This window comes from Pundamilia nyererei, unplaced genomic scaffold, assembly GCF_000239375.1.
Source record: "Pundamilia nyererei isolate P.nyererei 1_Seehausen unplaced genomic scaffold, PunNye1.0 scaffold00008, whole genome shotgun sequence".
Classification (NCBI taxonomy): domain Eukaryota; kingdom Metazoa; phylum Chordata; class Actinopteri; order Cichliformes; family Cichlidae; genus Pundamilia; species Pundamilia nyererei.
The window spans coordinates 2,609,446-2,633,738 of NW_005187409.1; the positions used below are offsets into that span (position 1 = coordinate 2,609,446).

The 24,293-nt window shown below is 42.2% G+C and overlaps 1 protein-coding gene across 1 annotated transcript; it reads right to left on the bottom strand.

Moving 5' to 3' along the window:
- Positions 1-78: 78 nt before the first annotated feature.
- apln (apelin) lies at positions 79-21,914 on the bottom strand. The gene is made up of 3 exons (XM_013908274.1): positions 21,755-21,914; positions 8,081-8,253; positions 79-4,206 (listed from the first exon to the last, which is right to left on the bottom strand). The coding sequence occupies exons 1-2, from the start codon at positions 21,819-21,821 to the stop codon at positions 8,087-8,089; spliced, it is 234 nt and encodes a 77-aa protein (XP_013763728.1). The 5' UTR covers positions 21,822-21,914; the 3' UTR covers positions 79-4,206; positions 8,081-8,086.
- Positions 21,915-24,293: the final 2,379 nt, after the last annotated feature.

The window sequence follows — 24,293 nt, forward strand, 5'->3', positions numbered from 1 at the left end:
AGAGCTAAAGCTTATCTTTTATAAATTAGAAACCAAAAGTTCAAATATGTACACAGTATTTCAACCATTTCTGATACACTTGTTTTATTTATTTATTTATTTATGTCATTTATTTTTGCCCAGTTCAACATCAAAACAGAGACAGGGACTGTACATTTGGCCTGGTGAGTAATATGAGCACACACCATAAACAGGATATAAGTTTCAGGAGTAATACATCGTCTTTCAAATGGTATCTGCTTGAGACCTAGTAACACTGTTGCGATGGTGTGTAAGCCTACACACTGCGTTTCTCCTAAGGTTGTTCTGAACGTAGCTGATTTTTGACACAGTGGTTACATAGATGGAGAACGTGTCGCAATCAAGGCAGGAGGGGCCTGTGCTATTTTGGGTGTAGGAAGTCTCATTTTGAGGCTCCAAGATAATGACAGATCGTAGTCATTTCTCACGGGAGATAAAATCTAGTTATCCTTTGGATTGCCCAGCCGGTGGAAAAACTGTGAATGCATTGGATTGAATATCAGCCACTCGATCCTGCAGACACCCACTCTGAAGGCCAACATGATACAGTTTGATGGGCTAAGGTAAAATCATGGAATGTGCTGTCTGCCACTTCCACAACGAGTGAAATGTTTGGTTCAGTGTAGAGGAATCTTAGGTTTAAAAAAATAAAAACCGTGTGTTTTTTCTGCAATCTTTTTGTGCGTGAGTGTGTGTGTCGGGGCAGGGCGGTTTGTGTCGATAGCTATTGGAGATCAATGGCTAAGCTCGTATTTTAAAACCTGTTTCTAGCTTATTCTCATTTCCACCAGTAACACACATCTATCTCTCTGCTCATCCCCACTCCTTACACACTCCCAGCCAAATGCATTTGGACGAAAATAACTAAACACAGAGGGGGCAAGTTCTCAGAACAAACATTTTTCTACCAGGAAAACATGCTAACAAGTGCATAGGAACATTACTCAGGCCTTGTGATGGTCACAGAGAAGAGGAACTGGAGAGGAAACATTGAGAGGATAGGAATCGTTTCTCTTGTGTAAGCCTTGCTGGAAAAGACCATTAAGGAAAATGGTTTTGCTCCCCGAGCATAATGTATTGGTTTACCATTTCAGTTTGAGCCTAGACGTGCTTGTCCTTCCACACCACAAGGCCCATTAACCTGATGTGCAGGGGAGGGCTGTGGGCTATGATCTATAAGAAAAGAATGCCTGAAAGCTTTCACGTGTCCACGACATATTGTGCTGCAGACTACTTTTCTATTTTGTTACATCCACAAAAGATACAGCTTCTCACACTGTATTCAAAAAAGTAAGCTTTGGACAACCAGCTAGACAAGAATCAGACAAAAAAAAAAAATGTCACAATACACTGGAAAACCATTCCATACCAAGAGAGTCTTGTTTTCAGGGTGTATTTTTCCAGCAGCATAATGGAATTGCAAAAGTGCAGCCTTGCAAACCCATGCAGAGAAGTCTTGGAGCAAAGCCACGTCTATTTGTTGGGACTCATTGACATCGGAGGCTTTGGATCAGTGGGATATTTGGCTTTTGATTTTTGTCTTTTTTGGATTCAACTGATAACCAGGCCGAGATTTAAAAAGGGTTCTGTACATAAACATCGGTTTGCTCTGGTCTCTGAAAGGGCAGCGTGGCTGGTGCGAATGGTGAGGATACATTCATGAAAAACAGTGCGGATACAGACGTTGCTCGGCTCTGTAACAATAACTTCTGAGATGGGGAAACATTGATTTGAACCCCGTGTCATGACCCAGTCTACTTCCAGCATCCCAACTCCTGTGGCTTTGAACTTTCATCCTCAGCTCATATCTCCTTACTATCATCCCCAATAATACATGAGACATCCTGAGCAAAGCTGTCTCACTCCCGAGGAGCATTAATGAAATCTACATCTCTGTCTGAGAGGGTATGAAAAAATAATGGTGGAACTGAAATTATTACACTTCACAGTGCCCTAGGATTTAATACATTTTTAATCAAGGTGAGCTTGGCTGGGTGGATTACCACTGTGATGTTAGATGCTCTCTTAATAAAAGCATCTCACGCTGGGACTGAGAAGTCTCTGCATTTTATTATAATATTTGCATGAGACATGGCGAGAGGGAAAAAGTGTTGGAAATCTAGGTTAATCAGTTGCCAGTTGCTTATGTGGTCAAAACTGATTTGAAAGAAATGAGTTTGCTGATTGAACTGGAGCAGATTAAAGAAAACAAAAGCAATTAGCAAGTTGCTCTGCACAGCTAATACACAACAACAAAGGATTGTAAGGTGTCTTTTTCTACAGGTCACAGTCCTAATATGTTACATGGTTACACACTGAATCAGCAGGGGGTTCAGAAATTGCAAAGGGGGAAGGGTGCAGTTTCTGTCTAAGCCAATTTAACAATGAGCTCAGACTAAGTGGCCCTGGCCAACCTTGGGGAGATCCATCTGAGAAAGATTAACTCTAGGATTTAATGAGTGTAATGATCAAAGCCGTGACCACCTGTGCTGTGGAAAGGCAGACCAGGAAGGCAACTGTACCCAACATAATGTAGGGAAAGGATCGTGACTAAGTGACTGAATCGGAATAAATCATGGCTATATTGATGTATACATACGAGGGAGAGTAAAGATACAATATACGAAAATATGCTCATATACGTTTTAAATGTATTGTATGTTTGTGTCTTGTTAAATAAATGCACAAAATAGACTGCTCTAGTACAAGCCTCTATCACAGCACCCTGAGAAAAAAAGAAATCAAACTATAACACAGAAATAAACATAAACAGTAATATATTCCAGTATGATGGAAAGGCATAGCATTTTTGTCAGTGAAAGATATCGGTCAAAGGGTCAAACCAGCCATATGCTGAATGTTAAAACAGCCAGAGCACTAGTGGTAGGCTGATCACGGCGGCATATTAACTGAGCTCTTTTTGGTCTAATTTAACTTGTCCTCCTTGTGTTGGATTTCTCTTTGCAGAAATTTAAAATGCATAATGTGTCAGTGTATCAAGACTTCAAACAAGAGGTAATGTGTTTCTCGTTTTCGCCCTAACCTTTCATTGCTTCGCTCCTGGCAGCATTGTGGAGAAGGTTATTATTTGGCACTTCATTAAAAGGCAAGGCGGCCTGTCGGTGGAGCAGACCGCCACTGCCAGTTAACAGTCGTGTAGAGCAGCTGCACGGGGGCAGCGGTGTGGTGAGAAGGCTGGGGATTGGGGACAGCATTGGGATTTGGGGTCAAAGGACTCATCCAAGGTGGGACATGTTACAGAGCACGCCCGTAAACCCCGCCTCCCAAGGTGTTAATGAGTTCAGAAACACCAGAATAGCTTTGGATTAAAGAATCTCCTAAATGAAGGACTTATTCTGTCACTTTACTAGATCGTTTTGATAGTATGTGCTCTCTTTTTAGTCCGTCTTTGCTTTGCATGTGGACGTACTGTCATAAGGAGGTACAAAGCACCATTAATAATGATAATTAAGTGATGATAGTGATGTTATTAAGTTGTGACGCTTTTGCTCGTCCGTTTCAAACAAAACCTTTTTATTCCTTTTTCGCATCAGACATCCAGAGTATCACAAGCGAACTTAATATTTGCCAACTATTAAAACTGACACTGCCCCGTCTGCATGATCAGCGCCCTCACCCGACGGTAAAGCCGTTAAATAGCTACACAGCAATGAAATCAGCGGCTGCAGGAACCTTGGATCCGAGACGTGGGAATACCGCATCGTGGAGAAGGGACAGATGCTTTAGGATTCAGATTGTTTTGACCAGGCTCCCTCTCCACCACATGTCATGCAAAGTGTGTGAGACACTCAGGGAGATTGCTATGATTGGGCTCTATTAAGCAAATAATAAGAAAATTGAAAAGAAAAAAAAAACACTTGGGAGAAGACAGAGATAGATAAGTAGTCAGGGAGAGAGAGAGAGAGAAAGAGAGACAGAGAAATAGAGTCTGATAGCTCGGGCTCAATACCCCCCACCCCCCTTCCCTGCCCCCAGTTCCTCCTAGAGCTGAGGGTGAGCGGCTTGTCCTGATTTTTTTTGTGGACAGAGTTGCTTGAAGAACCAGCAGGTGCTATGGACATCACTCTTCAGGCTGGGCAAGCGTAGGCCCTTCATTGCAAGGCCCCCCAAGGCAAAGGAAGAGCATAGAAATCAGAACCTGGGGGAGGGCGCTCAAAGCAGTGCCTGCAAAACAGGAAGACGACACAGAAAAGAAAGTTCATGAGCCTGTTTTTCCTGAAAATCATTCAGTCATGCAGACATTAACTTAAGACTAGTGTGACATTTTGCCTCAGTTTATGCAGCCGGTGAAGATGAATGCACAAAAAATATTGAGCGATTAACCAATTTCTTTTTTAGTTTTTGTTTTATTTTGAAGGGATAATTCACTGCGACCCAGGGTTACTTTCATTTTCCACTTATTTGACGTTTTCAGTTCAGTGTTAGTTTACTCTGAGGCCTTTTGATTAGGATCATTTTAAGGGTGTTTGTCAGGGGTAAGATATCACACCACTTCGTGGAGGCAGTTGTCTCTCCGCCACGTTTACATTCCAGTCCCAGTAAACATGCACCAAAGACTCAACATGTTGTGTTGGGAGATTTGACCAAACTGATAATTGACTAAAATGTAATATTTTTTATATTATTATAGTCTGGTTTACAAATATACAATGTCATTTAAATGACTATTTCCTCATATAAAAACATATATGTCTAAAAGATTTATTTAACGAAACTATGCTTTGACATCTGGTTTAAATTTGTAATATTTTGTATTTATGTTCTATGATAACGATGCTATGAACAATGCTGTTAACAGTGTGCGCTAACTGTTAAAATCATTTTTAATTTTCAGTTTTACTATTCTGTAAATGCAGTATTGCTAATGTATTATTATTAGCAAAATATAGGCTCCGTAAGTTTGGCATTAAATCCATCCATCTATTCATCAAACCTAATCGTTTTCTGTTGCTAGTACCAATATTTTGTTAGTCTTTGTTGTTGATAATTTAGCTCTTTGTGCCATATAAACAGAGGTATCTTCATGATAAAAATTGTATCTTAGTCTTTCTGTATATATTTTTATGTACTGATATATTCCCGAGTTTAAAAAGTGTGTTTTTGGCAGTGTTAAAGGTCATCACACTCGATTTCTTACTACTTCTCAACTCACGTGAAGACATTTTAGTTTCTAAAATTTTCGATGTGTCATACCTTGTGTTATCTTGCGCTTGATAAACTAGAATATAAGTCTGTCCCAGACATGTTTCAACCAGATTTCACTGCCTTCGACTGGAAGATGCAGCAGGGAGTAAGAAAAACAATTGTGTATCTTGCTGTGAAACACAATCCCAACGTTATACTGCGCTCGGGGCATTGGATCACTTCTTGACAATGACGAAATCTTTGATCTTCCCGCATCTTTTATCTTTTCCTGGTCTGTGATAATTTCAGAAGGCTCGGACAACGAGGTTCATTCACTGATAAGAACCTGTTTTTGTTTTGTGATAGCATTTTTCTGAGGTCATGCAATGCCTTGAGACCTGATGTATGGTCTATCTAATCACCACTGAGCTGTACTGTTGTTTGTTGTTGTTGCCCCGTTTGGTGTATGATCTCAGTACAGCAGCCCTTTTGAAGTCATACTCTACCACATAGTGAGTGTATGGGAGAAGATGCAGACCTGATTTACATTGTTTTGATGGGAAACTCTTTTAAAAGATTCATTCACTGAGCTTTCTCACACTCAAGGCCACTAGGGGTTTTCACAAATTGCCTCTGGCTTTAAATCTAAAATATCCCGTCGTCTTTTAGACTGTCACTGGCATGGCTTAGATCCAAGAGTTGTAATAGCATGGTTTGATCTGAGCCTACTCAAAGAAGATGACCCAGGTCGCTCTCTTTCTTCTCAGAGTGGTTCACATCTGGAATGTGTAATGATGAGAAAATCCAGCTTTGCCTCTGGTGTCATAGATAATAAAAGACGAGCTGTTGTTGACACTGAAATGGGGTGATGTTGCTAAATAGCTCAGAGCTGGAGGATGGATGATGCCAGGGCAATAACTGTTCTTAATCTTTGATATAAATAGTCTGGTAATGAAGTTTAGGCCAGTAACGACAAATCCATAGACAGCCTGCATGTGTAAGAGTCCTGTCCTCAGCTGGATATATCCATTGAACTCAAGCTTTGATCGAACAAACTGCAACTCCAGCTGCTGCTAGAGGTGGTTTTCCCATCATCAGCACAAACTGAAGAAGAAAGCAGGACACACGAGGAAGAGCAAAGCCTTTCAAGCTGCTTGTTGGACGGACTGATGTGAGACATCAGGTCTTGTGAAGACTTAATTCCTTCAGTCAGGCTGTGAACAAACTGGGACTGAAGAACTTCAGACTTTGAGCTCTGATTTTCTTTGGATCATTTACTCAGTGAAGGTTGGTAGTGCTATCACTAAAATGCTGCTAATGGAGAGCCCGATTCCCACTGTGGGGGTGGATTGGCATGGTATGTGGGGAGCAATCTATGAATGAGGCGAACTATGAACTCTGCGAGAATGAGGGGAGCCAGAGAGGGAAGTGAACAAAAAAAGGAAATCTTCAGCTTGTTGTGGTTTAAGTGGTGTTTGCGGAGACGGCATTGTGACTCACTGAGCCGTTCACTTTTACAGAGCTTCACAACTTCCTGAAGCTCCCCTCATTATCTGGCTAAAACTCTGGCACTGAACATAAGCTCTGACCACTCAACTCAGAGAGGATTCTCACATTTTATTGGCAGACCGAGGGAAGTTGTAAGACCCATGCTGTCCTTCAAGTGCAAACTACTCTGGCTTGGTCCTTACTCATTGTTTTCACCTTTAGAGTTCTGGAATGAGTTCAAAGGAAGTCTAAATCTAGAAAAGTACAATGAAAAATAATCACCTATGATTGTAAAAAATGGCTACTTTAAAGAAAAGAGCTTCCAAACTTCTGCAGCTTTGATCCTTTTTTTCTTAAAACTGATTAACCATCCATTGACGCACTCTGGCTGCAGCCTCCTCTCACTACAGATTCAATTTATGGTGGACCTCTGCAGGTCAGCGTTGTATAGTAGACAGCTCCTGCAGGGATATTGTGTCTTGCCTCTCACGGCGTCTGAGGCTGTGACATGCTGACATCAGTAAAGTTAAATCTGTATGTTCTGTAAATTTGATCATGTTATTTAAATGTACGCGCTATATTTTAGTTTCCCATTGAAGCTTTATCTGGTTTTTATTGAAACGCAGAGTTTGTTTTGGTTCTGATCAATGTGAAAAAGTGATAAGTATAATGTTATCTCAGATCTTGGATGAAAGCTTTTTCATACAAAGACTTGTTTTATTTGACAGCAAGTTAAACATCCCCTCGCAAGAAAAATGGTGCCACCCACAAACCCGGCTCTACAGAGTATTATTTTTGAGGAAAATGTGTTTTAACTGACTTAACCAGGTGGACAGTAAAGATTTGTTCCAGCTGAATTGGCTCAAAGGTAAGATTTCTAAGTATATCTTTCTACTGTATGAGGAAATAAATGAGGTAGACTTAAAAACCACCTTAGTCATAATAGGAAATCATGCAAGCTGGTGGGCTAAGTCTAATAATCTGCTTGCCAACAATAACATCCTTGTGTTGGAGCTCAGTCTGGCTGCCATTAACAGAGTTTTCAGTATTCCTGTAAGAGTTTAAGTTTCCCATTCAATCCAAAACATCCAAAGGGATTCTGCCAACAAAGTATTCCAGGACTCAAAATAGCATTCCCCCTAGAAATTCCTCTGTGAAGTTGGGTTTCCTCACTAGTCAGCAGTTAGAATTTAATATATCAGGAGGTGTATTGGCTCATATTCTCTGGAGAAATGTGGAGCTCTGACTTGACAGAAAATTGGTCTAATGGGCAAACACAGCAGAGATTAGCACGTTGTTTTTTTCCACAAGATATCCATAGAGAGTAGAAGACCTTTACTGCTTGAAATTCGACTGTTTTACTATGGGTTTGTAGCAGCATTTCGTCAACAAAGCCTAGTGAGTGGTCAGTTAAAGACAAACTCACCTTGCTCTAGAACGGCATGGGCCCCTTGTGGGAAAGACGGGGCCGTGGGCGTCTTCTCTTCGAGCTGGTTGGTCTGTGGGTCTGACCGCCCCTTGCAGAGTTTTGCTGGACCATTTTTCTCACCATAGATGCATCTTGCAGCTCTCTGCCATGCACCGTGGAGGCCATGGGACCTGGAAGACACACAGAGAGAAAAGACCAATTTAACACCTGAAAATTGTCTTGATGATGGTTTTTCACAGTGTTTTTTCATTCAGGATATCTGCCAAGTCCATCAGAGCCTAAGAAAATATGTCACCGGATGCAGAGAAGAATCACATTGGTAATAGATGAGGAAAGAAGAGATAGACATAAATAAGTGTGTGAGAGAGTGTGTGTGGCCTTCTCTAAGCCCACCCAGTGTTGTAGTTCATCAACTCAGTGTGGTCCAAAGGAAAGCATAACAGATACACGGCCCTGGCAGAAGCAAAAAAAACCCTCAAACCCTCATGTCTCATGTCTCTGTCACCCTCCCTCAAGATTACAAACAAGCACCAACACTCGTGGAGGTGCATCTCGTTGCAGTGTTTGATCCATTCTTGGGGATGGGTTTAACAGCGTTGGGTCTCACAGAGTGCCTGTGAATGTGTGTATGAGAGTGAACCCAGATGTTTTCAGTCATCTCTCAATAAGTGTGCCCTGATCCCCTTAAGCCACCCCCCCAGCGCTTCATCCCCCAACTCCATTTTTTAATGGTTTGGTCCACCCTAAGTGTCTCTATGACCTTTCAACCTATTACAAACTAGCAGAGACCCCCCCACTCCCAACCTCTTTTTGGGGATCAAGAGATCTTTTCTTTAAAATATTTTGCTGCATATCTTTGTGTGTAACATAATATTTATCATGGGTGATCTTTCACACCACACCCAGTTTGTTCATCCAGTAAAATTTGAGTAAAGGCAGCAAAGGGCTTTGGACATGTCAAAGTGATTAAATGTCATACCAGCAAATAATACAGGTATTACATACACAGTGATGCATTTTTCATTTTAACTAACAAATGGATGTGTGCAACCAACCATTAATTTCATATAATATTAAGTTACTGAAATGGAGCTGCACACTGATTGCATGGGCACTCTAGAGATTTCTGACGTGTAAAGATTGAAGGACTCAGAAAAGGCTGACTTACATTTTGTTTCAGATTGAAGTAGAAGAGGAAGATATTGTGAGTTGTAGTCTGTAGTAAAGGTCATACTTGAAAAACTCTAGGTCCTTCTAACCAAACACAATAGTTTCTTTCATGAAATCCCTCCTCTGCCTCAAAAATAACCATCCCTTATAAACTCCATACCACGGTGTAATCTCAAGCTAAAGCCCCAAAGACAGCTTGGGGGTTTTAGAGTGAACCTTTCTTGCTTTAGTAAAATACTTTGTTCAGCAACCTTATCTACCCATAAGAAAATGATTTCTTCAGATCCAAACTGCCAACCTTCCTCCTTTCTTTGGGTGTCTCTCATCAAACAAGCTGATTGACATTATTCACATGAGGTCATGACATTCCCGTCTCCCCTCCTCAGAGAGACTGGCACCATTTTTAGAATTCCCCAGAGAATGACCTTCCCTGCCTTTACAAGAGCTGGGGTGAGGACGCAGCTTAAGATAAGTCAGCCAGTTGACTGCATAGGCTTGTAAAAGCAGAAAATACACTGAGGACAGCACTTGAGGAGCTTAGAAAAGCCATGATGATGCTAAGTTCCCTGCTTGTTTCCATCGGTTTGGTTGCAGCACAGTCATGATATTAAATGAAGACGGCACAGCTGTGACCCCGAGGATTTTGTCTGTCTGAAACTTTAAAGACTGCCTCCAGAACTGCATTTAAAACCCTCAAGTTTCTCTAATAGCTAAGATCAGTGTGGTTGAATAGAGGGCAACTTTCTTCAAGAGCAGCATTCAAAACAGTCTTTCTGCAGCCTTTATTAATTAATGACCTTCAGCTGTGGCTTTATGAAGACATTTTAAAAGACCAGCTTCCACTGAAAAGGAGGAAATAGAGAAGGGTTTCTAGCTTTCAGGTTTAAATAATGGTGTATGGCGTGACTAAGCCAGACAGCTTGTTGAATGTTTTTAATGTATATCCCTGAAACACCAGACATCTCAAGTTGCATTTCCATGCTAATCTTCTCCGGCAAGCATATTACACAGTATATTTGTGCGCTAACAGTGGGCTAATTCATTGGCAGCAGGGAAAGTCTTGGTTGCATATTTCCGCATCTAAAGCACATCTTTGCCCCTTGGAGCACTAATCTGCGCATTATCCTTTTGTTATTGTTCCAGACACACAGTGAATGAGGAACGTTTACTCATTCTGAAGGCATTCGGTTCATTTCTCTCAAATCCAGGGGATTGAATGTTAATACTCTCTGTGTTTGAGAAGATTTTGAGGCTAACAGAAGTTTTATAGGGAGGTCCTGTTTCTCCTCATTCACCCCTGAAACACCTTCGGCATTTGGACACAGAACACACAGAAACACAATGGTGAAGTCTTCAGCATGCTTGAAATGAACTTGTTCGTACAGTTTTTTAGAGACAGAGTTAGTTGAAACGTGGCTGGGTGGTCATATTTGGAGGTGGAAGACATGACAACGGTTTTGGGAATGGAAAAATGGTGCATGGTTTTTGTCAGGATTTAAACATTTAAAACCCTGCCTATTTTCTCTCCTCCTGCCCGATAGCTCTATGAAGTGAACATGATTTTCTGAGTTACGAAGAAACATTAAATTGGGGGTTGCAATCCTCCAATCTCCAGCTTTAGAGAGGGCAGCAGGCAGTCCACTTAAAACATACTGACTTTTTATGTCTCACAGTGGTGCCTGCAGTTCTGCTCAAAGCCCAACTGCAGCTGATCTTTGAGTGATGGACTACTTTAACAAGTGCTGCAAAGCACACATGGAGTCAGTCACTGTGCAGACCTACACACACTGCAGTGCAAGATGGTAAAGTAATTGTACCTCAGCTCACACAACTCATCATCCTCTCCGGGTGGCTCAGCCTGTCATAACCCAGGTCCATAATGAGACAATTTAGATGTCTCCTACCATGGCAAGCTGTCAGCCACTGCTCGGCACTGGGGTTTTGAAAGGAGAACATCTTGTGATTCTCCTGACAAATCTCAACTCATACAATGTGCCTATGGGATGGAGAAGTGCAATGAAAGCTGCTAAAAATAAGCTGGGCCTCAGTGATAACACTGGCAGTATAGATTAACTCTTGCAGCTTGTAGGCAACGCATGGAAATGTGACAGAAACAGCATACATCAACAGCTAGCCTAGGATCACTGGAATACCTGCAGAATGATTATTGCAGCATCTGTTGCTTCTGCAGAAGATCCTTTGATTGTTTCCATGGCAAGTTTATCATTGGATAACACATATTTCATCTCCATAAACAAAGATATCTCAGCTATCTTACTGCTGTGAAATTGGATCCAGCTTCTGTGCTATCACATTTGATCTTTTCCCATGAGACATTCACGTGTTTATGTCCAGCTGGCACAACAGTAAAACGGCAGGATAGTATATGTCTCACAATAAGAAGCCTCATATCTCTACTTCGGATGACCTTGGAGCCCCAGTTTTGCCCTCAAATCTCCACACTTTGTAATTTCCGAATTAAAGTTCAATAAAGAAGGATTTTCAGGAATGACTGTTTATTGTCGGTGCTGTTGCTTAAGAAGGCCACGAGTGAGGGTGGGTAGAGGAGGAGAAAAAGACTAATGATGAATAGCAGCTGGGCTGCTCCCTATTTCCAAGCCCTAATTTCACCACCTCCTAAGGTGATATCTGTTATGTTGTGTTTTTTTTTGTGATGGCTGGTGCTCTGTCTTATTACAGCCAGGCGAAAAGTCGAATACTGGCAGCTTATCCCTGTTGATTCTGCAGCAGTCCATCAACGGAGCCTGGAGAGACATACATCTTCCAGGACTTGTCCATCTAGTCAGAAGAGAGAAGAGAAATAGCTGTCCTCTGGTTTAATGCCAAGTTCATCAGCTGCCCTCATAGCTGGCAAGAGCAACCTATATATCACAGTGCTGTGTCAGTGCAGGAACACAGCACAGCAAATGGGCCAGAGCTGCTTATTAATAGTTGTAAAGCTGATTTGTGTGTATTGACTGCCAAAACGACCACATAACAAATGTCTGCTCTTGTAAATGCAGCTACAGCGTAATGGTTTTTCTGCCACTAGGACAGAAGAGATTAAACCAGCCCATGAGTCTACAGCAACAAGTATACAGGGGGGGCTGTGTTCATTAGAAACTGTTGCATCAAATGTAAACAGGCACAGTGAAGAATGGCTACTAAAATGTAATCGTAGCTGTGTTTAATTTTCTTTGTCACCTCAAATTGATTTGCTGTCCTCTTGAATCTTATTTGTTTGTTTACTCGTTGTGCCTCATCACTCACAGTCGCACTGATTATGAATCAATTGTGTGCAATCTCAGAGATGCATTTTCACGGTTGGCTGGGCTTTTCAAATCTAATCTCTCCTGTGTTTTGTTTTATCGCTGTCCCTACATCACTCATCTGACACATCTGTGCCTCGTGCGCTGCAGTCTGTACCGATGTATATCAAGCTGTAAACAAATAGCTGGCAGAATGGGAATGGGGAATGTGAAGAGGCATTTTTCTCTGGGCATCAAAAACCTCATTAATGTCCAGGATTATCAAGTAATGTCAGCAACTTTTATAATTAACAATTTTACAGAAATTCATGGCGTCCCGAGGATTAATCCTTTCTGCTGTCCCAAAAGTGCTTTTTTGCATTCAATGACTGAAACACCACAACATGACCAAGAAGTACCGGTCTCAATTTTTGCACAAGACTTTTATTATTTGTAAGTTGAAATGTTTGATCCCATATGAGGATGAGTCCTCAAAGTGAACATATTATGTCATGTTCAGTTCTATATTTTTATTCTTGGACTCTCCTAGAGCAGCTTTGCATGATTCACAGTTCAAAATAATCCTTATTTTTATCATACTAAACACCGATTTCAACCCTGCAGTCTGAAACAAGCTCCTCGACACCAGTTCCTCTTTATAGCAACTTTCGTCTGATTGGGTGCCCCCCGCAAACATAAGGTTTAAACAGCAGGTGGGTGGGGCAGAGCTGTGCACTTGACATACTCATATTAAGAATATTATTTTTCCTGAGATCATACAGAGCCAGAAGCAGAAAAAAAACCTGTCAGTCTGAAGCCTGAGATTTTTCCCCAAAGGATGCTCAAAGTGTATAGAAATATAGAAATTAAAGAAATCTTAACAGGTTGTCTTTAACTTTCCATGTAAGCCCCTTCACAAAATTATTTACATTCCCATCATTCTCAGTTGTACTTCATGCAAAGTGCTTAAATCCTGTTACCTTAGAGAATGTGTTTGCTTTTCTTTCCAACCTCCTTAGATTACTATGACCTGGACGACTGAGAACCCACACAGACTTTAATCCTGTTAAATGTTACAATAATGACTAGTTAAAGTAAGATAAACATTATATGCTGATTATCCCTGAATGTTAGTGTTATCGTTTAGATGCTACAAGTAGTATTTTGCTCAAAGTACAGCCTCAATGAGCAGCTAGCACAGCTGGAGACTCTTAGTCTTATTTCTTGTGTCTCTCGGGGTTAAAAGCCTGTTTGCATCATTATTGGATTAAATGAGAGACACAGAACTAAAGCTCTTGTCCTCTTTTACACAATTACAAAAGTCTTATAAACTTCACTTAAACATTAATAATATAAAAGTATTCCTCACTGCTTAACAACATTTTTTCATTTAGGCTCAAATGAAACAGGGACTAGTATTATAGTATTTGTTTGTCATATACACAATAATGTGAGGACGGTATCATTATTTATTTCTGTAAGGGAGATAGTTGTTGCTTATTATAGGACTGTGTAATTCTTACGGGTAGCAAAACAATATTTGCGTTAGTGGGAGAGAGGAAGAATAAATACCCTGGTGTGTGTAGCCATGGTTATTACATGACGTTGGAGGCCTGCTGTCTCCATCGTGTGCCTCCCTCCTTCATTCACTAAAAGGAGAGGAGCAGTCGCTTAAGCTAATGAATCCCTCTATGACACGCCTTTGCCACAGACATACTAACCCACACTGCCAGACACAGACATGTCATCGGCAGAGATGCTCCCACTACATAAGCACATTAGGGGATCAGGGTTATTAAGCTAAGGATGAAATGTGCTAATTGTGCCAGATACAAGCCAAACATTTTCTTTAACCTAGAATAAGCCTCAGCTCTGCTACAGCATCACACAGCGGATTTGCTCACTGCCTGACAGCCTCCCCACACATTCATCCTGCACATATGGAATGGTGCCTAAGTAAGGAGGACGTCCCTTGTCATTTATCCTGTACAATCCAGCATTTAGTGTCGGAAACGCTGCATATTGCATTCCTACCAGTAAGTCTGGGCTTTGGCAGAAACTGGTACCAATTGCTTCCCGACTTTCAGACCACGTTACCATGGCAGCCACCATGAAAGGCGCTCAGTTTGGAGCAAAAAGAATGACATTGTCAACCGACCAGGTTCTCAATTTACAAATTTCACTGCACTGAGTCTGAATGCCAGATCAGCCCTCTGGCTGAGTCTGTGGTGTTTTTAACCTCCTCTGTGGGCCACTGCACTTGGAGTGTTCCTCTCGGAGGAGAGGAGGGGGGGTTTGTTTTGGTCGTGAGCACTTTCTTTTATTTCTGTCGGGGACTGTTTGATATGCAGCATTGTTGTACTGTGATAATACTAGGCTTGTGGTTGAGCTAAAGGCTGGCTTTGTCTACACAAACTCCACCGAGGAAACAAAAGTGCATGAAAAGTTGCTCCTATTACTGCAGCTTTCAAACCTAACCCTGTGTCCAGCTTACTCTGAAAGTTACCCCCAAAACTCTGAACTAAAGGTTCAGAAGTGATTAAAAACAAACCGTACAGCTCTCTGGTTTCTGGCTTTTTTGTGTGCCTTTGAGTATGTCAGCTGCCTGTGAAGTGTGATGCTATATACTCCTGAATTAGAGAGCGTATGAAATGATGAGGTGTGAGGCTGGTGGTCTGCTATGATCAGAGCACTATGAGTTCAAAGGGCCAGGAGCAGCAGCAGCAGCATTGAGCCAGCTAATGAAGCCACTGCCTCTCCCCACCACTTGACTGCATGTTGGTTTATTCACAGCCCCCACTACAGCTGAAGAGGTGAATTTGTGGCTACAAGGTTACTGCAGGTTGGAAGCTGCTGCATGAACTAAGTAGTCCGAAAAGAAAACATAAAGTAAACACAAGGGGAGATTTCCTTTTACAACTTTCCACTAGGTGTGTCCAAACAGCTGAGGGCAGGAACAGGAGAGATGCTTGCTGCTGCTGCTGCTGTTTCCGCTAACATCAGCGGGGGTAAATCTCTGCGCATGGCAGCTACAGTACGTAGGTAAGGATACCAACCGTTGCCCTAATCTCTAGAGATTGCACGTCAAGGGCAAAGGGATCCTCCAACCATCCGTTTCCATGGGCACACTAATCAGATGTGAAACACAGCCCCTCCCTCTCCTGTGTCATCACCCCCCATGCTGTGAACCTGCGTTCCCATTTGAGATGTGGGAAAAAGAGAGAAACAGAAAGAGGGAGAGAAACATCGCTGCAAAGGGTTCACTGCAGCTTTTAAAGCCAAAGGAGACCACTGCCTTTCCCCATTGCATATTCAGAGCTATTAAAGGAAAATAGCACCTACATTGCATCAGACAGTGTTACCTGTCAACCAAAGGAATAGTGTAGAAACCTGAAGCTTAATGCTAAAGAGTAGTTCACAATAAGGTATTCCTATATATAGAAATAATCTGTAGGAGCAAATCTTGCATTTCTGCTTTAATGTTTTCCACTTCTGTATATCTATAATCCAAAGTGTCTCCCCTATAAAAATGATATACTGTGCGTGTGGCATGCAGAGAAATGACATTTGGTTAAAGGCAGTGCAATGAAATTTAATAAGCAATTTCATCACACAGATTTAGCAAAGAAATAAAATTGCAAAGACTTTACTGACAGATTTAGCTGCACAGTGCTGCAGGTGAGCTGAACTTCTGTGTTTATTGGCCTTCTGCGTCAGCGAGGTTTCCGTCCGCTCTTAGGATAAACTGTTTGCCTGATGTGGATGCATGTTTATGAATTCCATATATTATTTTTCTTTCCTTTTTTTTTTGTCAAAAACATCTGTTCATGTTCAGGGGCTCTGAGTACTGCAGGGTGGGCTGTCTTCCTCAATGAATGAGGCAGAGGCACTCAGTGAGGGGCCAGCCCCTTATCCATGGTATTCAGTCAGCGGCGGATCATTTCATTGACCAGCGTTTAAATGTATGTGGAGGTGTGAAATAGTCTCCCAGGGAAAATAACATTTGTGATCAAAGACTGCGCAATTGTGATGAATAATGCATGATTTCATAAATGAGTGAATTCTCAGTCACTGAAGGTACCCAGTTGTGTGGAGGTTGTACATTTCCCATTTCCAAGCACTTAATTTAAGTCGAGAACATAAGGTACATGACAGTCTGAAACCACATGAGGTATACCACAACATCCTATAATTCCCCGAGTATAAGTGAGACATGCACATCGTGTTGCCTGAGGCTTTGAGTTTAAGCAGATCCCAGTGGGGGAGTCACTAAATGAACCCAAAATCTAAGAAGTGCGGCTACACTTCCATAGTCCCAATCCACACTGCCACCTTCACAGCACTGAAATCCCTCATCTGAGGTAGAACTGCCTAACATCAGCCAGCTGTGCAACACTTTTAGCCATATATGAAATCTCACTATCCAAAATGCCATCCATAGAGATTTGATGTTAGAGGCGACAATACTCTAAGCAGTATTCATTAAATTCTGTTTCTGCATAACTGTTTGGTCCTTAAATATGTACTTCTTCCACAAATGATGTCTTTAAAGTAATACACAAAAGTCATATTTTCCTTTTCTGGCTTTTTACAAATCGAGTATGAAAGTAATTAAGGCACCTGCTTTCCCAACGACCACAGTATTTATTCTGCGGTCTGGCAGGCTGTTAATAAAAATGTCCACTCAGATCGCGATCAGGAATCTGATCTGCAGCTACAACCACTATAAATGTAGCACTTAATGTTCAAAAAGAGAGCCATAAGTCAATTTAATATTGGACACTGGAGGAAAAAGGGGCAGATTTTGAGAATATCTGGCTCTAATTAAGTTGTAAGGAGTGCCCCGAGCCTGATGATAGGGTCTGGTGATCACATGAGCTCTGGTTAACACAGGAGCCCCTTAAACTAACGCTTATCCGAAGCTAAAGGGCTGTGTTCTCAAAACTCAAAGGAGATCTGGTCTCCAATAAGAAAAGGAAAGAAAATGTAGCTTAACAGAAGACTTATTTACAGAAGAGAAATGCAATTATTATCCATTACTGCAGGCTGAAACATCCACTGTGAAATTTTAGGTGTAGCTGTAGCTGTCTCTTCACAATCCAGATAACACCTCTTCCTGCCAATCCTTCTCTTTTCTGTCTCTTGGACGTTCCTTAACTCCTCCCTTTGCTTTTCTACCCCCTTCACTGGATTAACTCTCAAGGGAAGATCTAAGTGAGTAGATTTATTCATTCAGTGGGTTCTGAATCACATTACAGCAGCACAGCAGTCACATATGCCAAAGTCTTCAACAGCTGACCTCTCTGGGGAGTGTTCACCCAAAGGTTAGCCTTATATCCCTACCAAATGAGTTATGATTTTTCACTAAATCTCTTCCTCAACTTCCACTCCAGAGCAATTATTTGTGAGTGCCAGAATGCCATTATCAAAGCTCATGTTGGGTGATATCATACAGATCTCAGAAAGTTTTTTTTTTTTTATGTGCTTCTCACAGAAACTTCAAGGAACACTGAAGCTCACATCATAAACCCAAGCATGTTTGGGTGATATTGAATGAAAAATAGTATTGTTTAATTAACAAACAGATTAAAATAACAGCATATTTTAATCTATGCAGTAAAGCAGTGCTGTGTATGTGCTGTTAAATACAGACCACAGTGGTTTAACGCCTTATTTATGCTTATTGTCAACACAGAAGACGTGAGAACCTCATGTATAATAAACTATGGGTTTGTAGCTGTTAACAAGCAAATCCAGATACCTGCAAACTGTTTTTACACTTAATTGATGGTATTGCTGTTTATATTGGATAGATGTTTTTTTTTCACCAAGTAAGAAATATTGTCTCTGTCAGAAATTCCTGATGCAATACCCCTCTTGGCTGTCCATAATTACAGTCTAAAGAACGTGATATACAGTGCAATATATCAGCACATCCATACAGTATAAGTAGGATGGAAAAATAGCTGACAGCTGACAAATTTATTTTCATCCTATGTCCCAAAGTCAACCAGAGTGCATATATATATATAACCATAAAAAACATGGTTCTGGTGCTTCTATTTAAGCCAACAGAGAAGTCAACAAGAGGAAAACAAATCACTCTTTACTGAGACTCCAAACTCCGCTTAGATTAGTCAATGTCTGCGTTTGTCTTTGCAGAAGAGAAACTACAGTGATGCTGCAGGTCGTTGGATCTATTTCATTCTTAGGCTGCATCAAGAGGAAATCCAGGTTTTCATGAAACAGATTTTATCTGACCCTGTGGATGCGATATAAACCCAACTGGTCCTCACAAGCTTCTGTGCCTTAAAAAGGCTTTGTGATTCTCTGTAATCCTGTAATAACCTTTCCACTGCTCCCCTTTTGACACAACTATTTGCCCGCTATTATGATATTATCCCTGGACATCTGGAAAAGTTTAGCTGCTTTTCTTTTCTCCACCGTAATAACATCCACGGGCACAAACACCTTCATTACTTTAGAAAACTGGGGGATTATGATTTAAAGCTTCCTGGTCACGGTAGGTTTACATCTATAGATGTTGTTTAACAAAATAATCACACCTAACTAGCCAGTTTTTATGCCTCTGTGTGACTTAATGAGTGGCTGCATGTCTTTTGACCTGTAACACTTGGCTGAGCATCTGAGCGAGGCTGGAAAGAGTACAGTATGTAGATGCATGCTGGTAGCGCTGAGCAGCCAGCCCCAACAATACATCAAAGTTTAATATGGAATAATAGCACTGCTGACAGCTCTCATAAAATCGCCCCCTTCCTAAGCAGACGATTTCTCTACCAGATAATGGCTCTAATCTGGTCCTCGTGCCCCGCTCACACTCACCACAGCCTCACCTGTTCATCCCAGGCTGCACAATTGTACCTGTGTGTGTGTTTGTGTGTGCATGTGCATATGCTTGTCTGAACCAGCTGCTATTGTTTTTACCCCAGGTGAAGATTGGCCGGGTGTTTCCATGGCACGGAAAAATTAAGCTTTGATATTTTCTAAGAGGCTGTGACAGACGCGAGACTGACCACTGTTTATACCCCAGTTTTTAAAGTTCCTCAGACGCAGGAAGAGTGATCGGCCACGGGATGAATTATGGATACAACATGTCCAAAGCTGGAGCCTACTCTTGTGCCAGAGTGCTTTTCAAGGATGGGTAATTGAAGTGCGCTGCTAAAGGATGCTAATATTACATAGAGAAGGCCACAGCAGCTCTTTTAGTGTGCTGGATGAATATTGGAAGTAGCTTTAGGTTGTCTAGGTGAATTGCCTGTTGCGCGAGGAGTTTTTGCTAATATGCATCTGCACCCATAAATGCAATCAAGGCATCAAAGCTCACACTTCCCCACCCTATATTAGTCAGGTCCAGATCTATATTCACTGCTTCCTGCAAGCACACACACACACACACACACACACACACACACACACACACACACAAACATGCTTTCTCTGTCTTACTCTCTATGCATCTCTTCTTTCTTAGACACACATGTACACACGCACAGATGCCTGAGAAAGCGAAAGCCCACTGAACTGGAAAAGCATTTGTCTCAAGATGAAAGGCTTCACACCCACTGCCTACATGCAGAGCCTTTTCCGACACCTTCCCGCGACAGCGCATACTGTAGCAGAGGCTTGTGCTACGCAGGCACACTCCAGCTAGCATCCCTCCCCACACCCATCAACGCTGCAACACACTTGCATCCCTTCCTCTCTCTTCGCTCCATTTCTCTCTCTTCCTCTCTGTCAATGGAGCTCTGGTACTACAGGAGCGGCCAGGGAACAGAGAGGCGCATAGGCGGCAGGACTTGAACGTTGAGACGGATAAGCTGCCATGAAAGCCCGAGGCACAGCAGCTTTCTTTTCCCTGTCGCTGGTGTAGCACGGTGGGCTCTCAGGCGTGGAACATGCTTAGCCACACGCAGGGCGTGAAAAACGACACTGACCATGATGCAAGATAATTGCTTCCCATTTTACTCATGTGCTGAGAGCCTCAGACAAAAATAGCATGTCGCTGTAATGAATGTGCTGGGAAGCATGGGAACCGTGAGTGCTGTGGCCACGGATCGATACGGAGTGGACAGCATCTTGAAAGCATAAAGTCTACACAGTATCTCAAAACACTGTCTGCTCAGGACCTAGCAGCATAAGGAGTCTTACAGTGAATACGCTTAGGCCTTTATGCTTCATAATGTAGTCCAAATAGCATGCCAGTAGGCTAAATGTTATAATAAATGGTCTATATCCAGCAATATGGATCTTACATATGTATTAAATATCAGCACAACCTGCCTATGTGTTTTTCTAAGCAGCTGTACTTGGTGGGTAGGTGATAAACCCAAGAATAGTCTAGACATTGACACAGGCCTAACTGTTGTTTTTTCACACCATAATGTTACCTGCATCAAATCTGCAGATTGTCTAAACTGCGCCCCTCAGGATCAATTTACTTCCATGAACTAGCAGAGTGGATATGCCCTCTCGCTGTTTAAATGTCCCAAGTCAGTGTTTTTGTTCCAAATTGCAGACATTTGAGGTCCACAGCAGAACTGATATGTTGTTTAACAATGGCTCCAGAGACGCAACAGCACTTTACGGAATTTTACTGTGACAAGGCATCAAGCCCGAGCCCCTCCAGAGACAATCCACGCATCTGGGATCTGAGTTCCCCTCATTGATGCGTATAACAATTACAGTCCTCATTATCATCACCACGGGAGGTACGCATGCATATATATATGTAGGGTGCTCTAATAATTATATAGGACTTGGTTCAGATGGAATACATCAAGCAATAAATGAACCACTCCACCTTACAGAACATGTGCCATGCATATCTTATATTTCATAACAGCCACAAACATCCATACATCCAGGATATGTATCACTCAGCAGCAGCTCAACACATGAATGCCCATCAATAAAAAGCTCTTCACATTTCATCTCTTACAAGCACACATCAAGGTGAGGCAGGGAGGAAAACGATCAATCCAAGCTAGAACCCACATTCAACTTTATCTTAAAAGCCATGGCAGTACAATAGCAGACAGTATAACCACTGCAGTGCAGTACTGTATACAACCAGGTGCTGATATTTATTCCTGCCTTTCAGAGCCCACACAAGGCTAACCATGCTGGGTAACTGATCAACTACAGCTGCCTGCACAAGCCCAAGGCACACAGAGAGAGAAATACAAAGCAAAGGGAGACGACCAGCGACAAGACTGGCCGCTCCTGTACTCACCAGCACTGGCAGAACACAGCAGAGACACCAAGAGCACAATCACCAGCGTCAGGATCTTCACATTCATTTCTGCACTCCCCTCTGGCTCTCCGCTAGTCACTCACTGATATACTGTAGTGGTGTGTGTGTGTGGATGGGAGGGAGTGAGAGAGAGAGAGGGAGAGAGGGAGAGCAGCTGAGCGAGCAAGAGAGAGAGAGAGACTGTTTGCTCCCTGTGTGTGTGTGTGAGAGAAGTGAGTGTGTCAGTTGGTGGGAATGCGTGTGCGTGCGTGTGGTGGCTCCCTGACTGTGCCTGTGTATTTGTCTAAATACGTATTTGTGTATCAGTGTGTGACAGCGCCACTCCAAGACTGAAGGCGCGTCTTTATCTGAGCTCTCCCACGGAGGTGTGTGAACGTGAATCTCTTCTTTTCTTCTGTCAAAGAAACGGCAACGTGAGTTCAGCGGAGCTGTGAATGCGCTGAAAGTCAGCCTGCGGGTCTGCCTGTCGGTGTGCCTCTGTGCGTGTCTGTGTGTGTGTGTGTGTCACTCCTGTTTGCCTTGGATAAGGAGACTAGTTGGTCATGTGGCTTATGTATCATTGACTCTGTGGGTCACGGAAAAGCCCCCCTTGCCCCATCATCACCCACCATCTCCACCCCTTTTCCTCAAACATGCAAGTGCACACGGCTGATGAAGGAGAAGGAGAGAGAGAAAAGGGAAGGAGGAGAGGGAGGAGCAGGGAGGTGAAGGGTGTGTGGTGGGGGGCACATGCAGGTTTATGATAATACCCAAACAGATGCTCTTGTTGAAAAGTCTTTGAATTGCAAAAAGGGCTGCTTGCCAGGAATCCACAAATCAAAATACCAGCTTATAAGGGGAAGTAGATGAAAGAAGGGAAGGTGTGAGATGAGGTTCATGCTTTCCTGCTTTTGTATCTCCGCCAGCTGTATAGCTCTTTCTTCCTCATACTATTCTTTGCCCTGGCAGTCGTGTCTCGCCAAAGGTACGGCTTAAATCATCTGTGCCGTTTGAAGTTAGCGTCCGTGACACTTTGGAGTAAATGCAGGAAAAAACTTATCAGACTCTGCCTGATTCTATCTCTTGCATTTGTTTCACTACCCCTGAAGTCATTTGTTTTATTTTGTTACACAGATTATATTCTTTCTACGAACAAAAGCTGCACGAGAGCCGACGCCCTGCATGGCTAGAAAATAACTCAACTTATTTTTTTTCATCTGTTTATCAGACAATAAACAGGAAAGGTTGCATTTCTTGCTGTGAATTGTGAGAACTGTAAGCAAGCACTAGAACTTTTCTTATCGCGTTTAGCCATAGAGCAACTTGAAGGCGACACGTTCTCCATAGACTCTTGGGAATAAAATCATTCAGGAAGGGCCATAAATTTTGTGTGTATTATATTATACATACAGAATATTTAAACGCTACAGTAATGCTGAACTCCGCCCTATAACAATCTTTTATACTGCGCAAAACAAGGAGGATCCAATAAACGCTCAGTAGATTTGCAGCCTTTAAATGATAAAATACTTATTAGTGAATGAAGCTAATTTTTAATCTTGAACATGAGTTTTTTTGTAAAATATTGTTTACGTGGTGTTAGTTTCCAATAAGCCCCCAAAGGACTGCACTTGCACGTGATAGATGGACCTGCTTTGCTCACGACTTACAGAGACAACCCCTCACCCACCATAATCCTCCACACAACTTCTTTTCTATGTGTTGTCACTAAACAGTCACTTCGGTGGTGTAGACCTGAGAAAAGGGGCCCCGTGACCCTAACTCCACATCTCCCGCTTCGCACAGCCTGGCTATTGTCTTCCCGAGGCCCCGGGTCCCAGAGGGCAACATGTCTGTGCCACCCACTTGAGATCCAACAACAAGAGCACCTTCCATTTTTACATGCAGCACTTGAAGCCTTCACTTCATGTGAAGCAATCCTCTCACCTCGGGGGGTGGCCGAGCCCCCGGGGCTAAAGATGCTTATCCAAGCCTGTCCTTTTTTTAGCTGAAAGATAATTCGCCCAAGTGCCTTTAAAGAATCTGTTCACCACATTTTCTCAGAAGTGCTCACTGATCATTGACAGAAAGAATGGGCAATTCTTTCCAATTGTACATAATGAGAGATGCTGGGGATTATAGCGCCATTACCAGCCCACTTAGTAGTTAGGAGTAGTTAGGAGTAATTCAGAATTTGATTTAATACAACATTCGAGGATCATTTCAAATCTATGTAGGATAACCGCCTGCGGAGTTCTTTCAAATTAACAGCTAACATAGGTATCAAGGCTGAAACCGAAGCAGATATCCAGAATGTGGAGAGTCCAGATGCTAGTGATCATAATTCATGACTGTGGATTTACTTGTCATTAAAACGCAGGTTGGATAGTAATAAGAATATGCGAGACATTATAAAGTTGGCAGCATGGGCTCAAACATTTGCACTCTATTAGCTTTAATTGTCTTAGCTTGAAGCAAAGCCTGTAATGAAAATGTAACAGATGGTGTTTCCTTAGAGTGTATCAGTGGACTGTGTGCC